The sequence below is a fragment of the Cyanistes caeruleus genome, chromosome 28, assembly GCF_971803275.1.
Source record: "Cyanistes caeruleus chromosome 28, bCyaCae1.hap1.1, whole genome shotgun sequence".
NCBI classification, from domain to species: Eukaryota; Metazoa; Chordata; class Aves; order Passeriformes; family Paridae; genus Cyanistes; species Cyanistes caeruleus.
In genome coordinates, this window is record NC_141728.1 from 4,376,428 (window position 1) to 4,394,310 (window position 17,883).

General features: G+C 47.6%; 2 protein-coding genes and 1 long non-coding RNA gene across 5 annotated transcripts in view; 2 read left to right on the top strand and 1 right to left on the bottom strand.

The window, feature by feature from the left end:
* Positions 1-1,645, top strand: part of LOC147649073 (uncharacterized) — a 219,371-nt gene extending 217,726 nt beyond the window's left edge. Inside the window, exons 9-12 of one of the 2 annotated variants that reach the window (XM_086864984.1) lie at positions 131-244; positions 615-706; positions 1,184-1,537; positions 1,607-1,645. The gene's annotated coding sequence lies outside the window, so the exon portion shown is untranslated. Of the gene's footprint in view, positions 1-130; positions 245-614 lie in introns of both variants that reach the window. The other variant, XM_086864983.1, reaches the window with a different exon arrangement.
* The window catches only part of LOC147649075 (uncharacterized), a 165,466-nt gene extending 156,560 nt beyond the window's left edge, over positions 1-8,906 (top strand). The window contains exons 2-5 of one of the 2 annotated variants that reach the window (XM_086864975.1): positions 3,379-3,465; positions 3,605-3,919; positions 4,056-4,511; positions 4,790-8,906. In XM_086864975.1, coding sequence (XP_086721101.1) covers positions 5,162-7,603 — 2,442 coding nt within the window. In that variant the 5' untranslated portion in view covers positions 3,379-3,465; positions 3,605-3,919; positions 4,056-4,511; positions 4,790-5,161 and the 3' untranslated portion in view covers positions 7,604-8,906. Of the gene's footprint in view, positions 1-2,727; positions 2,988-3,378; positions 3,920-4,055; positions 4,512-4,789 lie in introns of those variants that run through there. The other variant, XM_086864974.1, reaches the window with a different exon arrangement.
* Positions 8,907-14,510: 5,604 nt separating this feature from the next.
* LOC147649081 (uncharacterized) lies at positions 14,511-17,883 on the bottom strand. Its single transcript, XR_015279692.1, has 2 exons — positions 17,522-17,883; positions 14,511-16,959 (listed from the first exon to the last, which is right to left on the bottom strand). It is a non-coding gene; the product is annotated as an uncharacterized LOC147649081 (long non-coding RNA).

A 17,883-nucleotide genomic window follows, 5' to 3' on the forward strand; every position in this document is an offset into this window, starting at 1 on the left:
TGGGGCTTTGCCGAGAGGACGGCGGGGCTGAGGGGATGGAGGGGGCCAGGAGGGAGCACACAGAGCTCAGGGACTGCAGCTCTGCCAGGCCTTGCAACCGATTCCAGAGCCTCCACTTTTGCCACCACAGCTGTCCTGAAGAGCTTGAGGAGAGCCAGACACTGAGAGGAGCCAGCAGGGAGAAGCTGAAGGCCTGGAGCAAGAGCAGTGAGCAGGGATGTGCTGGGGCCACGCGAGAGCCTGGGTGAGGCCCCAGGGCTGGTGAGGCCGGGCAGGGCTGAGGGTGGCGTGGGCTTTGGCTGTGGGCGCTGCCCGGCCGGGCAGGAGCGGCCCCTGCCCGTGCTGGGGCTGCTCAGCGCTGCTGCCCCGGCCGGCACAGGGGCTGTCCTTGGGCAAGGCAGCTGTGCCGGCAGGGCCCGGGAGCTGTGCCGGGCTGCCGGGGGCTGCGGGACAGTCCCGCCGCGCCTGCGCTCGCCACACGCTGGCCCGCTCGGCCTGCTTGTTCTTGCCAACCCTCCTGGGGAGGCTCGGAGATTTTCGCTTCCCTGCTGGAAGTGCAGCTGCTGCCAAGGGAAAGGTCCCAGCACTGACTCGCTGTTCCCTTTGCCTCCCAGATGTCCCATCTGCTGTCCCTGTCCAGGAGAGCTGCTCTGCGTGGGAGGAAAAGACTGAGGGAGAGGCTTTGAAGATGGGGCGGCTGGGATCCGTCTGATGATTGCTTTGCTTAGAGATGGATGGCCTTGCACATAGACAGGGATAATGACGTGAATATTTACATGTGTGTGTGTTGCTAATTTGTATAGGAATGTTTCTGTACCTCTGTCGTTATATCTAAGGATGTATTGTATGTATATATATGTCCATATATGTTTGTAATTCTATATATGGTCATATATGTAGCTAAGTATACAAGTTTGGTGTTAGAACTCTCTTTAGTTCTATTTCCTGTGTACAGAGTTGTATAGGTACCTATTTCTATTGATGTGGTTGTAGGTCTATGGCTGTTTAAATAGGTTGATTGGTATTTCTATAGGAAGATACATCTATTTTTACATGTACATTTATCTATTTCTAAATAGATCTCTTTTTACATGTGTATCCAGATTTATAGATGTATATTTGTACTGATGCACTTGTGTGGATATTTAATTTGGGACCGTGACATTTGTATCTTTTCAAATAGTTTTGTTTTTTATATCTATATCTATATATATTGTATGAAATATGTAATATTTAATCTGTATTTCCATCTGTAGGTTGTTATATATGTATATATAGAGGTATTTAGTTCTATTTAAAGATGTATGCAGTGGTATAGTTGTATAATTCTGTCTATGGAATTCTTAGTACAGGGTTATTTAGAGGGAGACTGATATTTTTGTATTTCTATATGGGCTCTAAGCTTGTAGTAATCTGTAATAAATTAAGTTGTTAAACACCTCATTGATCGTTGTCTATAGTGACTTGTAGAGGTTAGCAAGAAGTGAAGTTTTTGCTAACTGAAGTTGGTATTTGTATATTTTTACGTGGCATTGTTGTGCTAATATAATAAATGACTTTTTTTCAACTTAATGGAGATTTTGATAGTTGTGTATTGTCAGCGCAGGTGTGGCAATTTGTAATAAATGACATTTTTCAACTGAAATGGATTCATGTGTATTTGTAGCTCAGCTGTGCGGCTGCAGCAATCTGCAAGCAATGACATTTATCAGCTGAGATGGGTGGTTTGTGATTTGTGCTCTCCAAAGCAATGGGCAGATGGAAATGCCCTGACGCTGGAGGATTTTGGTGATGAAAATCTCCAGCCACGCCCAGCACATGCCCCACTTGCGCTCAGGCTGGGCAAGGAAAGCGCAGATTTGGGATGGCAGCAGAGCCACACGTTGGCTCAGAACTCGCTGCACAGGCCTGCTGAGAAAACTCTGGGACTCTGCTGCACGTACAACTCCAAGCAGGAGGCAGCGGGGCAGGAGAAAGCATTCACCATGAAAATACAAAGAGAAATTGTGTCCAAACAGATGTGAGGATACTCTGGGAGTTGGATCAAATGCTCTAACTCACCACTGCCTGGGCTCATCTTCAGCAAAACTGGTTTGTTCAAAGCTGAACACCTTCCAGGAAAGAGAGATTGCACTTTCCCCTTCACTTGCCTTGCTGTGTGAGTGGAAGATGTCCTTCCCACAGGGAATTTTTGCCCTTCAGCACCTCCCTCACTCCCATGAAATCAAAGATTATGTGCTACCGCGTGGCACCATAAAGGAAAACAGCCCTGCCCTGGTGACAGTGTGTGCAAAGTCTTCCCTCCTGCTGTCCCCACCTGGCACAAACTGAACCATCCCCTTGCTGTCCAAACTGCGCCTGAGGTGAGTGAGGGCTCCAGGAGCTCAGGAGGGTGCAACACCAGCACAGGTGGGAAGGTTTTGCAAAGCTTCCTAAGCATCAGTGAACTTTGGCTTTGCCGCTCTTCCCCTGCAATATTGTTGTCCTGGGTTGCAGTATATTCTATCACCATCCTCATGTACTGTTGAAACCAGGTGAGGCAGTGCTCCCTGCCTCCCCCCCCCCCCCCCGGGCTACCTTCTGTTAATGGGCCCATCAATGCCCTGCCCCATGACTCATAGATAACTTCCCCCTGTATTGTCCCCTGTTAATGGGCCCACCACTGCCTTGCTGCATGACTCAGAGATAACTTCCTCCTGGACTGTTTTCTGTTAATGGCTCATCAAGGCCTTATCTCATGACTCACCATCCCATTGTGAGATGCTCCTCCCCGAGGGAGGAGCCAAGCATTCCATACTGGATATAAGCTGAGAATTCGAACACCACAGCAGCCCTTACCTACGGGACTTCCAGAGGACAGGAGCTACTGCTAGACTTTCAGCTGAAGACCAGACCCCCTTTCTTCCAGAGGATCACGCTTCAACAAGACCACCTCATCTGGACAACTACCATCACCCTAACAGGGTTCCAGGCTGTATTCTGACTCTGTCAGTGTTTTTGATATTATTGCATTTATTCTTTTTATCATTTTCCTATTAAATTATAATTCTGACTTGCGATCTCTCACTGGTTTGATTTCAAACTAGTACATATTTTGGCGCCCAACGTGGGGCATTAACCTGAGAGAAAGTCAGAATTGCAATTTCATATTAACAGAAACCTATCCACCATGGTGGTTGGCTTGTCTATATGGGTACTGTATCTTGCTCTCTATATTTTCCCTCACATGGGGAACTACTTGCCTGTTGTATTGCTCCTGTTGAGACCAGGGAATGGTATGAGAATTGCTTTATTGGTTTATTATGCTTATGGCATGATAACCTGTGAGGCAATGAATACCATTCGGAATATATACTCAATTTTGTTTGCTTATCCTAGTCTGGGCTGCTACATCTGGGACCTTCTCAACAATCGCACCCTGCCCTTGGTGGGAAGAGTGGAGAGTGGTTTCTTCCAGCCTTTCAGGTCAGGCACAGCAGTTTTTAAAAATATTGAGTTCTCTCTGGATGCCAAGGACAGCCTAGTCTTGCTGTTTTGTTTTCTCTGCATGGCCTGCACCATGTACACCATGCTTAGAAACAAAGCACTGTTTGGTGTGGTACAGCGTCTTCTTGAGGAGGAAGAGAAAAGAACCAAGAGCAGAGCAACAGCATCCATGACCACACAGACTGCCACAGAGGAGAAAGGAACCAAGAGCAAAGCCACAGCGTCCGTGTCTACGCAGACTGCCACAGAGGAGAAAGAAACCAAGAGCAAAGCAACAGCATCCGTGTCCACTCAGACTGCCACAGAGGAGAAAGGAACCAAGAGCAAAACAACAGCGTCCATGTCTACGCAGACTACCACAGAGGAGAAAGGAACCAAAAGGGCCATGAGCACCTCCACACAAACAGTCACCGAACCAGAGCAGCCTAAACCGGTAGAAGTTGCCCCCATTCAGAAAAAGAAATCAAAAAGCAAATCAGTCCGCATAGTGACTGATGAGGGTGAGGCAGGACCTTCACACGCAGCGGAGGAGACAGAACCAGAGATTATCACTCGCTCTCTATCCCTAGGTGAGCTGCGTGACCTGCGGAGGGAATTCACCCGCCAGACGAACGAGTCCATCCTAACCTGGCTGCTCCGCATCTGGGACGCTGCAGCAAACGACACCATCCTGGATGGAAGTGAGGCCAGGCAACTGGGATCTCTGTCCCGGGATGTGGTCATTGACCAGGGGATTGGGAGAACCCAAGAAACTCTCAGCCTCTGGAGGCGACTGCTGACAAGTGTAAGGGACAGATACCTCTGCAAAGAAGACCTCCAGGTGCACCAGGGAAAATGGAGCACAATGGAACAGGGTATCCGATGCCTGAGGGAGTTGGCTGTGCTGGAGATCATTTTTGCAGAAGATGAGAGATTTCCTAAGAGCCCAGATGGTGTCCAGTGCACGTCACAGATGTGGCTGAGATTTGCACGGCTTGGACCAGAGATGTACTCCCGTTACCTGGCAACACTGCAATGGAGGGAAGGTGAGGACAGGGTGGGTGTCCTGGCCAATAAACTAAGAATCTACGAAGACACTGTCACTGCCCCGTTTCGCACCCATGTCTCATCTGTGGAAACAAGGCTGGCTGAGCAAGTCCGGAGCTTGATTGAAGAGGGCCATCAGAAACTAAAAAAGGAACTTAAGGAAGAAATTTACCACGTCTCCCCAGAACCAACAAGAGTCTCTGCTATTAGGAGTAGGCATTCCCCAGCCAGGGAGAAAGGATACACTCCACGAGGTAACCTCTGGTTTTTTCTCCAGGAGCATGGAGAAGACATGAGGAAGTGGGATGGAAAACCCACCTCCTCCTTAGCAGCCCGGGTACGTGAACTAAAAAGAGGGACAACTACCACAAGGAGCTCATCTAGAGCCAGCGCCGCTCCGGTCTCTCGTGGCCAGAACATCAGAAGGTATAGAAATGATGATATGAGTGATCCTCTTGAAGGGACATCAAGAGCATATTCACCGGAGGAGAGCAACGTGCACCATGACCAGGATTAGAGGGTCCCTGCCTCTAGCCAGGTAGAGGAGAGGGACAACCGGATCTATTGGACAGTGTGGATCCGATGGCCTGGCACATCTGACCCACAAAGATATACGGCTTTGGTTGATACCGGCGCTCAATGCACTCTAATGCCATCAAGGTATGTGGGAGCGGAACCCATTTCTATTTCTGGGGTGACAGGGGGATCCCAGGAGCTCACGGTACTGGAAGCTGAAGTGAGTTTAACTGGGAATGAGTGGCAGAAACACCCCATCGTGACTGGTCCAGAGGCCCCATGCATCCTCGGCATAGATTACCTCAGGAACGGGTACTTCAAAGACCCAAAAGGTTATCGCTGGGCTTTTGGGATAGCTGCTCTAGAGACAGAAGGCATCAGACAACTGAGTACCTTGCCTGGTCTCTCAGACAACCCTTCTGCTGTGGGACTACTGAGAGTTGAAGAACAACAGGTACCAATTGCCAGAGCAACAGTGCACCGTCGGCAATACCGCACCGACAGAGACTCTGTGGTCCCCATCCATACGATGATTCGTGAGCTGGAGAGCCAAGGGGTGGTCAGCAAGGCTCGTTCACCCTTTAACAGCCCCATATGGCCAGTGCGTAAGTCCAGTGGAGAATGGAGACTGACGGTGGATTACCGTGGACTGAATGAAGTCACGCCACCACTGAGTGCAGCCGTACCAGACATGCTGGAGCTTCAGTATGAGCTGGAATCCAAGGCAGCAAAGTGGTACGCGACCATTGATATTGCAAATGCGTTTTTCTCCATTCCTCTGGCAGCAGAGTGCAGGCCTCAGTTTGCCTTCACCTGGAGGGGTGTGCAGTATACCTGGAACCGATTGCCCCAGGGGTGGAAGCACAGTCCTACTATCTGCCATGGACTGATCCAGACTGTGCTAGAAAAGGGTGAGGCTCCAGAACACCTGCAGTACATTGATGACATCATTGTGTGGGGGAACACGGCAGCAGAAGTATTTGAAAAGGGACAGAAGATCATCCAGATTCTCCTGAAGGCTGGTTTTGCCATCAAGAGGAGCAAAGTCAAGGGACCTGCCCGGGAGATCCAGTTCTTGGGGGTAAAGTGGCAAGATGGACGGCGTCAGATTCCCACTGAAGTCATCAATAAGATCACTGCGATGTCTCCACCGACCAACAAGAAGGAAACACAAGCTTTCCTAGGTGCCATAGGCTTTTGGAGAATGCACATTCCTGAATATAGCCAGATTGTGAGCCCTCTCTACCTGGTTACCCGCAAGAAGAACAATTTCCATTGGGGCCCTGAACAACAACAAGCTTTCGCCCAGATCAAGCAGGAAATCGCTCATGCGGTAGCCCTTGGTCCAGTCAGAACGGGGCCAGAAGTGAAAAACGTGCTCTACTCTGCAGCCGGGAACAATGGTCTGTCCTGGAGCCTTTGGCAGAAGGTGCCTGGTGAGACTCGGGGTCGACCACTGGGATTCTGGAGCCGAAGCTACAGAGGATCCGAGGCCAACTACACCCCAACAGAGAAGGAAATTTTGGCCGCCTATGAAGGAGTCCAAGCTGCCTCAGAGGTCATTGGTACTGAAGCGCAGCTGCTTCTGGCACCCCGACTGCCGGTGCTGGGGTGGATGTTCAAGGGAAAGATTCCTTCCACGCATCATGCCACCGATGCTACTTGGAGCAAATGGATTGCCCTCATTACACAGCGTGCCCGTATTGGAAACCTGAACCGCCCTGGGATTCTGGAAATTATAACAAACTGGCCTGAAGGTGAGACTTTTGGATTATCTTCTGAAGAAGAGGAGCAAGTGACACGTGCTGAGGAAGCCCCACCATATAATGAGCTACCGGAGAGTGAAAGACGATATGCCCTCTTCACCGATGGTTCCTGCCGAATTGTAAGCACTAACCGGAAATGGAAAGCTGCTGTATGGAGCCCCACACGACGAGTTGCACAAGCTACCGAGGGAGAGGGTGGATCAAGTCAGGTCGCAGAACTTAAAGCTGTCCAGCTGGCTTTAGATATTGCTGAAAGAGAGAAGTGGCCGAGGCTCTATCTCTACACTGACTCCTGGATGGTAGCTAATGCTCTGTGGGGATGGCTGGATCGATGGAGAAAAGCCAACTGGCAGCGCAGAGGAAAACCCATCTGGGCCGCTGAGATTTGGCAGGACATTGCCGCTCGGGTGGAGAAGCTGATCGTGAAGGTTCGACACGTGGATGCTCATGTACCCAAAAGTCGGGCTAATGAAGAGCACCGTAACAATGAGCAGGTGGATCGAGCTGCCAAGGTGAAAATATCACAGGTGGATCTGGACTGGCAGCACAAGGGAGAATTATTTTTAGCTCGTTGGGCCCATGATGCCTCTGGTCATCAGGGACGAGATGCAACGTACCGATGGGCTCGTGAGCGAGGGGTGGACCTTACTATGGACAGCATCTCACAGGTTATCCACAACTGCGAGACCTGCGCTGCAATCAAACAGGCCAAGCGGGTAAAGCCTCTGTGGTACGGTGGAAGATGGTCCAAGTACAGGTATGGGGAAGCCTGGCAAATTGACTACATCACCCTTCCCCAAACCCGCTAAGGCAAGCGCTACGTGTTGACCATGGTGGAAGCAACCACTGGATGGCTGGAGACATACCCTGTGCCTCATGCTACTGCCCGGAACACCATCTTGGGCCTGGAAAAGCAAGTCCTTTGGAGACATGGCACCCCTGAGAGAATCGAGTCAGACAACGGGACGCATTTCAAGAACAGCCTCGTAAGTACTTGGGCCAGAGAACATGGAATTGAATGGATCTATCATATCCCTTATCATGCACCAGCTGCTGGGAAAGTTGAACGGTGCAATGGACTACTCAAGACTACCCTAAAAGCACTTGGTGGAGGAACCTTCAAAAATTGGGAAGTGAACTTAGCAAAGGCCACCTGGATGGTTAACACCAGAGGATCCATCAATCGAGCTGGTCCTGCCCAGTCTGAACCCTTGCACACGGTGGATGGAGATAAAGTCCCTGTGGTACACATGAGAGGTATGTCAGGAAAGACTGTTTGGATTAATCCCACCTCAAGCAAGAGCAAACCTATCCGTGGGATTGTCTTCGCTCAAGGACCTGGTTGCACTTGGTGGGTAATGCGGAAAGATGGAGAAACCCGATGTGTGCCACAAGGAGACCTCATTTTAAGTGAGAACTGTGTGTAAGGTTCCATTGTATATATATATATATATATATGTGTGTGTGTGTGTGGAGTTTAAGGAAGGTACTGATTTGGAATTATGTAGATGGTAATAGAATAAGGGGTGGATTATGTCCTGGGTTGCAGTATATTCTATCACCATCCTCATGTACTGTTGAAACCAGGTGAGGCAGTGCTCCCTGCCTCCCCCCCCCCCCCCCGGGCTACCTTCTGTTAATGGGCCCATCAATGCCCTGCCCCATGACTCATAGATAACTTCCCCCTGTATTGTCCCCTGTTAATGGGCCCACCACTGCCTTGCTGCATGACTCAGAGATAACTTCCTCCTGGACTGTTTTCTGTTAATGGCTCATCAAGGCCTTATCTCATGACTCACCATCCCATTGTGAGATGCTCCTCCCCGAGGGAGGAGCCAAGCATTCCATACTGGATATAAGCTGAGAATTCGAACACCACAGCAGCCCTTACCTACGGGACTTCCAGAGGACAGGAGCTACTGCTAGACTTTCAGCTGAAGACCAGACCCCCTTTCTTCCAGAGGATCACGCTTCAACAAGACCACCTCATCTGGACGACTACCATCACCCTAACAGGGTTCCAGGCTGTATTCTGACTCTGTCAGTGTTTTTGATATTATTGCATTTATTCTTTTTATCATTTTCCTATTAAATTATAATTCTGACTTGCGATCTCTCACTGGTTTGATTTCAAACTAGTACAATTGTCCTACTCATGAACAGGCTTGGAGGACACCGTGCCGCCAGCTCCCGCAAGTGAAGTTTGTTTTCTTCAGGGCTGGAATGGAGGGAAATGCAAATGGTTATTTTTAGAGTGAAATTTGGGGTTTGGTGCAGCTGGGTGAGGTCCGTTCTTTGCTGTGGAAAGTAGAGGAAAAGCTTTAAATTCCCAACAGAAGCTGCCTGCCAGCCCACACAGAGACCTGAATGAGGCCCAGGTGTGCTTGCTGCACGCTGGTCCAAGGGAAAAGCTGGAACAAAGTCCCCTTTGATTGGAGATTGAGCCTCTGTCCTGATGGGACACTTGTGCTTGGCTTCTTTTTTCCCCTTGGACTGAGACTGATGAGAGAGAGGCAGTTTTCTCTTGTTTGGACTCGGTTGTTTATTTTTCTTTGATCTGCATTACATGCATACAAGGTACAAGGAGCTACGTGCACTAAGATATAGAAAGGTGCCACATGGCTAACAAAGATCTTCAAGGTTTTTTATATGTCCATTTACCCAATTAACAAACGCCAAGTCAATTATTTTTCTTAGTGACCCAATGACCCAACACCTGCTCACTGCACTGCGGCATTCTTTATCCAATCACTTACTAGTACCCAAAAACCTCGAGAAGCAGAAGATGAAGAAGGAGATGAAGAAGGAAAAGGAGACAACGCCCTAATTCCTCCATCTCGCCTCTTCTTTCTTAAACTAGCTTAAATCTTAAAGTTTAATTTTCTCACCCAGTGACTTAAGAAAACTCTCTAATTGACACACTTGAATCACAGGCTGATTCAAGGGGGAGTTTCCTGTTCTTGTGAAAAAACAATCCAAATAACCTTTTTGCTGTACATCCTGGAGGTGGCTGTGCAGTTAAGAATGAAAAGACATTTCTTTGAAGAAGTATCTTGAAAGAGCTTTTTGGATTATCAGAAGCAGCTACACTGATATTGACCTCCACAATGAAAAATGCACAACCATTCATGTGTCTTCATCTGGCCACAATTCAGAGCTGCAACTCCAAAATCTCATCCAATATGTTGCTATACTGTAAACAAGGAAGGAGAGCAGGAATACCAACATTTCTCATCAGTCTTTTGGCTTGGAAAGACTATGGAATTGATGCTCCCTTAGCTGTCAGCCTAAACTCTGCTGTGCAAACCTTAGGTCTATGTTGGACCTTAGAAACTTCTTTAGCACCAACTTGGGTGCAAATTTGGTATAAAACCCTTGAGGCATCACCCTGATTTAGGGTGACAGAACTTCACTGTTCCAGCACAGAATTGACTTGATTTGCTCCTGCAAGTCATTTGCACAGTGGAAGTGAAATCAGTGCCATGCTATCTGGATGTGGTGGCTCTTCCCACCCATCCTGATAGACAACAGGGAAACATATTTGTTTCTATTATACCATTCCATCTAAGTCTCTGGTTTGAGAGCAAAAGGAAAAGAAAAGGCTTTGTCCAGTGTGCTGGCTAGAAGAAACCTCTAGAACCAGCAATTCATGAGTGGTCGCTACTAACTTGGGCATATTGGAATTAGATTCCCTGGAGTGGTATGGATTGGATCAAGAAGGGGGAAGAGGGAAACTGAGATCAAAGGCACAAGTGCTTTGAACTGAGTGTTGGCGAACAAACAATGTACCCTGTGATGCTGATGCAGTCCAAGGATCAGGGTGGGATGCCTTTAAGGGAAAATCTGCAGCTGATTCCAGCCATGGATCCCCTGAAGGATAGCCCTGCTGCCGAGAAGATGAACTCCCTCGCCGCAGGCCGCAACCCTGTGGGCATAGGCAGAGGCACAGGAGTACATGTGTGGGGAACCCTGGTGGTTCTGAGTCTGATCATGGGCAGAACTATCAGTCTGCTCTCCAGGAGTTACCCCAGCGTTGAGAAGCAAAGCTCAACCCAAGACTGTAGGCAGTGTTTTAAAAACACCCTGGAAAAACAAAGGGTCACAGAAACCCTGGCATATGGCACACACTAGGACTGCAAAATGGGCAGCAAAATAGGAGAGTGTGAGCATAACCACACTCGGTATCAAATGTGCCAAATCAAAAAAAAGAGTAACCTGCCATGACCCAGGAGTGACAGCTAAAAATCGGTGGTTAGAGGTGCAATCTACAGCAGAAAGGAAGAAAATCCTGGCCCATGCATGACACAAATGAGCTGCTGGATTAGAGCCTGTTGTTCCCACTTGGAACAAATGTGACCATGCAGTATGGATCGGAGGGAGAATGGAATCAATGCTTATGGCACATGCCCAGATTAGTGCAATATGCCATCATCACAGCCAACCAAAAGTGTGTAGGATGGGAGGGAAAACGTATTGGGTTGGAGAAAATCTGAAATATGGTCAAATAGTTTCTCTCAGCAATGAGCCCGTAATAACTAACCTTCTCCACAGTAATGATGAGCAAATTTGCTTATGATACAGTACAACATTCTGTTCTGCAAGAGATGGAGAAGGAGTAGATCCAGAAAGTCAATGAAAACAGCTCAAGAATCAGAGAAACAAAAGGCAGAGGCAAAAAAAGAAATAGAACAAGAACAGCTAAAAGCAATAAATGAACAATAGGAAGAGTTAGAACTTGGTAATTAGTATGGTAATTGGAACCTACCTACCTACCTCAAACAAGAACCTTTTTGTAGATCTAGTACAAGAGACGGCTACAGAATTAGGATGATCTAATTGTTGCATTTGTGGAGGGCTGAAATCAGCTGGGAAATGGCCATGGAAAGGTGAGAGCTTAGCTCCAGAGCAACTTCTAAAATGGAATCATACCTAAATTTCCAAAACATTAAAATGACCCCAAGGGTGGGTTTTAGATCATCAAATAATTGGAACAGTTGGTATCAGCAGGGAAGGAAAAAGATATTCTGAAGTAGTAGGATATACTCCTTGCACATTCACTTGAACAGTGAATTCAAAGAACAACACCAAAGCGTGGCAACCAGAAACCCACACTGGATACTGGAGTCAAACAAACAAACAAAAAAAAAAGACAATGATTGTCTTTGATTGTGATTGGAATGATCAGATCAAATTATGTTGGCACAAAAGTCCTGGAGCTAATCCTTACCGATCCTTTAAAAGCTTAAAGAATTCCTGGGATAAAGCAGAAACTGTAAATGACCAATGGAAAGCACCTGATGGAATATACTGGATATGTGGGGAAAAAGCATCCAGTGAATTACCCTGCAGGTAGAAAGGATCCTGCACTCTGGGGATGATTTGACCCTCCTTTTTGCTCCCAAAGTCCAAAGCAAACTATTAGGAGCACCCCTAGATGAGAGCCTGGGCAGAGAAAAAAAGAGAGCTGAATCTTGAGTTTCCAAAAGCAGGAGGGAATCAGAAGTGGGGACAAGATGAGTGGCCTGCAGAGAGGATAAGAGCTTGGCAATAGCCCAGCAACTTGGGCTCAAGACAGGAGCTGGGGATACAGGAGCCCAATTTACCTATTCAACCGACTAGGAACACTTCAAGCCATGGTAGAAATTGTATCAAATCACACCTCTGATGCTCTCGAGTTATCAGCTAAACAGCATTCACTAATTGCAAGCATTTGTGTATCAGAAGCGAATTGCTTTGGACTACTTGTTAGCAGAAGAACAGGGAGTCTGCAGCAAGTTCAATGAATCTGAATGCTGTGTAGAAAGAGATGACGATGGAGAAACCATAAGAAACCTTGCAGCAGAAATGAAGCAAGTGGCACATGTAGCGGTTCAAAAATGGAATTCTATCCTTCAAGCTTCTTGCTGGGATCAATTGTTTGGGGGGAATTGTCTGGGGAAAGATTGGTGGAAAAAATGAGGATTTTTAATATGATGTAAAATAATGGGGCTCTTATTTCTGCCTTGTCTCATCCCATGTGTTATCCGATTCATTCATTCTGTTGTCTAAGGCATGCAAATAGCAGCAATGCCCATTGATCCTGAGTTAGCTCCAATAAAAACTGGCCAATCCAAGGGAATACCCAAAATATCTAAAAGAACGGAATTGAAAGAAAAGAAAGAGAGCAGAGCTGCTGAAGCTCAGGCCAGATTTAAAGCTCAGACACAACTATTTGACAAGTAGCGTGAAGCTACTGCACAGCCAAAATACAGCTCAGGATACAATAGGCATTACCTGCATTGATGTACAATTAAGCACCCAAGCAAAAGAATCAAATACTAAAATAACCAATCTTATCAAAAATTATTCCTTTTAAATACTGATTATGAAAGTAGTGAACTGTATCAAAATTTATCCTAAAAGCACAAATTAATTAATTAAGAAAGAAATTGGGAGGACTGTGATCCGTAGCATGAATAAAATCGGGCTAAAGTTATAATCTTGTCTGACAAGAATCCTGGCATATTTCCAGGAAACCTTCCCTGACGAGATTCTAGTGACATGCAGCAAGGCCAACATGAATATTCATCTGCAAGGGGCATATCTCCAAGAAACCTCCGTCCCATAAGATTAGAACGATATGCACTCATAAATATTCACCTGCAAGAAGTGTATTTCCAAGAAACCTTATGAAATGACAACGTATACACCGAAACCAGCATGAATATTTGTCGGCAAGCAGTGTATTCCAAAGGAGCCCAGAAGAGCCTGAAAACATATAAAAAGCACCTTGGGACAGTTGCAGTTTGTGAAGCACGGTGGGGAAATGCTGCAGAGCCTCCTCCCTGTCTCACCTGGTGCTGTTCGCCTGGCACAGCGCCAAACTGATTTTTGCTTATGGTTTCCTTTTGATGATTGTAATTTGATTCTAGAATAAATTTCTTCTTTTTACTAATCAAACTGGCTAATCATTTATAACAAATGATATTAGAATTTGGACAACTAGGTCCCTTGAGCTAATAACAGTTTAATTAAAAATGAATACCATTTAGTAAATTAAATAGTAATTTGGTAGAAAAGAATATAGTTTAGTAAAAGAATACAATTTAGTAAAAAATTATCATTTTTATATATATTATTTTCCAGTAATTAAGTATGATTAAAGCATATGCAAAAACTAAACCGTGTTATGGGGAGGGCTTGTTACCCCACCTCACATCCAGAACTGACCCGGGTACGGAGGCTTCCCACCCTGCCTCACGTACAAAACAAAGCCCTTCAAGCTAAACTTGTATACTGTATGCTTATACATATTCATTAATGTTTGCCATAAGTTTCCTCCTATTTCTGATTTTTCTGATTTTACGTCACTATTCTTCACGGCACACGCTCCACTTGTTGTTAAGGGGTCTTCAGTCTTCTTTTGGTGATCTTTTGGTGAAGGCTTCTCCTCTTCCTCGTTGTCCTTTGGATAAACTTTCAGGTTTGTGCGTGCGTACTAAGCGTTGTTATGTAAGTCTACTCATTAGTCTGATATTTACTGATTTTTAGGCCCAATGCCTAAAGTCGTTCTAATTTTGTCCATCTCAAGGCTGTTTTAGTCTTGGGACATCACTTATCTTCCAGACTACATCCTGTACCTCAGTTTTAACATGTAACATCTGTAAAGGGGTGCATCTGCCATGTAACACTGATTCTTTTGATTGCTTCGAATAATAACTTCAATAACAGTTAAAATTTAGTCAGCACAAATCAATTCCATTTATTACACCACCCACCAGGGTACCCAAAATTTGAAAATAGATCCCTCTCTGCTGTGCTGACAATTTCACACCCATTTTCCTTGATGTTAAGCTGCCGGCACAACAAAACTCCACCCTCCCCTGCAGCAAAAGAAACAACAAACTAAAGATCAAAGTTCCAGGGCCAGTCTCAGGGACAGGGTGCTTTCCACAGCCAACTATCCTGGCCTGTAGGTTCGTGGCCCCCTCCAGCACCCCCAGGGAGCAATGCACCCTTCCCACAACTTGTGAGCACCCTCAGCCTAACTTGGGGTACACTCACCCTCCTTTGGTCCACTGGACAGGGGCTGCAGGGAAGTACTCCTCAGGGAAGTGCTCCTCTGGATGCTCGAGGGTTATCACTTCCTCCCCCAAGAGCCAGTGGAGAAAAACCGCTCTGCTGCACTCGGAGGCAGCTGAGGGCCAGAACTTGTCGGATAAAATCCACAGTTCGTCCGTGGGGTCCGTTCACACACGTTGGGCACCAGCTCTCGCATCTCACCAGAGCTGATCTGGCTCTGTCACTTGGGCCTGCACAGGAGTGGGTCACACCCCAGGAGCAGGATGAGCCCAGCTGTGACTAGAGTACTCACTCTACAAGTTTTGGCTGTCAGTCTGTGCTCTGAGGAGGCAAGGACAAGAGGGAGGTCTTTTGCATGGGATAACAGAGGATTTATTGCTCTGGGGAATCTTGGGGGCAAAAGACAGAAAATGTGAGGGTGGAACAGCTGAAATATGGAGGTAGTTCAAAGGGAGGGTCCAAAGCATCAGCTAATCAGAGATATCGTGGGGAGGGTAAAAGGCAAGGTTCACAAAATCATCGTCCAATTGGGGCCAAAGCACCAAGGATCCACTGTGACACTGCAGGGCCCAAAGCACCAAGGATCCACTGTGACTCCATGGAGTGTCATGGAACCGTGGAGACCATTGTGACACTGCAGGGCCTCATGGAACCATTCTGACACCAAGCTGGCTGGGAGTGTGGATGTGCTGGAGGGCAGGAGGGCTCTGCACAGGGAGCTGGACAGGCTGGATGCAGGGCCCAAAGCCAACAAGGTGAGGTTGAACAAGACCAAGTGCCGGCTCCTGCACTTTGGCCACAACAAGGCCTGCAGTGCTCCAGGCTGGGGCCAGAGTGGCTGGACAGCGGCCAGGCAGAAAGGGAGCTGGGGCACTGATGGACAGCAGGCTGGACATGAGGCAGCAGTGTGCCCAGGTGGCCAAGAAGGCCAATGGCCCCTGGCCTGCATCAGGAATGGTGTGGCCAGCAGGAGCAGGGCAGGGATTCTTCCCCTGTGCTGGGCACTGCTGAGGCCACACCTCGAGTGCTGTGTCCAGTCCTGGGCCCCCAGTTGAGGAAGGCCATGGAGGGGCTGGAGCGTGTCCAGAGAAGGGCAACAAGGCTGCTGAGGGGTCTGGAGCACAAGTCCTGTCAGGAGTGCCTGAGTTTGGTGGGTTTTAGCTCCAGCTAAAATCACCAGAGTATGTACTTATTTTTTCCTTGCTGTGAAATATGTATGAGGAGAAGGGCAAAACAGGCTTAAAACTTAAAAGGAATGAAGAAACGTTATGGCCAGGTCTACAATAATAAGAATCAAGAATAAAATTCCAGAAACTTTTCCTCCCCCCACTCCCAACTTTTCCTTTCCCAAGTGACACAGCACAGACAAAACCTGGGATGTTAAAGCAGTGCCAACTCTACAATAGTCTTTTCATCAGTCTGTGCAGGGAGAGGAGTTTTCTCTTGTCATGCCATGGAGAGTTCTCCACAAGAAACAGTTTTCTCGTGGCCTTTCATTTTTATAAATGGCAGTCACCCGGGCACCAACTCTGCCCTCTCCTGCCATTTTCACACCACTCAGAGGAGCTGTCCCCCGAGCATCCGGCCACATAAAGAATGCTGCTTCTCAATGCTGCATTGGTGCTGAGGAGTTTTGATTTTAGGGAATTTTGATAACACTCCCAGTGCCAAGGAAAGCTGTGTCTCCTGCTGTTCACAGAGAAGGGCTGCTGGGGTACAGTGATCATGGAATAATGGAGTTTTCAATATTCTGGGACAGAAGGAGGGGCAGCAACAGAACTTCTACACTGGAATTATGGAGGGCAGACTTTGGCCAATTCAGGGTGCAGATTTTGGGGAAAATTGAATCAAGTACTGATTTTTTTAAAGGAAACAGCCCTTAAAAACAAAGGGGTCCAGGAAGGATGGACACATTTCCAGAATAAACATCCCAAAAGATCAGAAGCAGCCTGTCCTTGTGCGTCAAAAAAGTGAGCTAGTGAGGAAAATGCCAGGCCTGGCTGGGCATGAAGCTTTTTCCAGGAACTCAGGAAAAGATGAGGGTCCATCACCCTTGGACCGAGCGACAGGCAACTCAGGAAATGTTTAAGGATGTCGTTAGGTCCTGCAGAAAGAAAAGTAGAGAGGTGAAAGCTGAATTAGAGCTTATCCTGGCTTCTTCTTTGAAGGATAATAAATATGTTTTTATAAATACGTGAATGGCAAAAGGAGAGGTAAGGACAACCTCCATTCCTTATTGGGGGGATGAGGTTATCAAAGATGAGGAAAAGGCTGAGATACTTAAGCCCTTCTTTGCCTCACTTTTCAACAATAAGACAGGTTGCCCTCAGGACAAGTGCTCTCCTGAGTTGGTAGATGGCACAGGAAGCAGAACAGACCCCCTGTAATCCAGGAGGGAGCAGTTGGGTACCTGCTGAGCCACTCAGATGCTCACAGGTGTCTGTGATCCTGGATGGGATCCATGCTAGGGGCATGAGGGAGCTGGTGGATGAGCTCCCCATGCTGGTCTCCATCATTTACCATCAGTCCTGGCTGACCAGGGAAGCCCCAGAGGACTGGATTAGCCAGAGTGACCCCATCCACTAGAAGGGCTGGAAGGAGGATCTGGGAAACTCCAGGCCTGTCAGCCTGAGCTCGGTGCCTGGTGAGGTTTTGGAACAGATCACCTGGAGTGGCATCACACGGCACCTCCAGGATGGCCGAGGAGTCAGAGCCAGCCAGCGTGGATTTCAGTGTCTGCATTGATGGTCTGGATGGTCTGGATGGAGGTCTGCTTGGCCAGCTCATAGCCAGCACCTCCAGCTCAGCAGGCCTTGATGTCTGCATGGCGGACAGAGGTGTCTTGGACTGTTGCAGGATGTACAGGGTTCCTTTGCTTTTGGTCCAGTGGGTGAGGGAATGAGTGCTCTTCTTGTGGGGAGGTCTAGTACCACTGCTCAGGGCATCACTGAGCACCTAGGAATCATTGATTCAGATATCACGGGGTGGATTTATGCCATGGTTTCCACGCTCACCCCCCCAACACTGC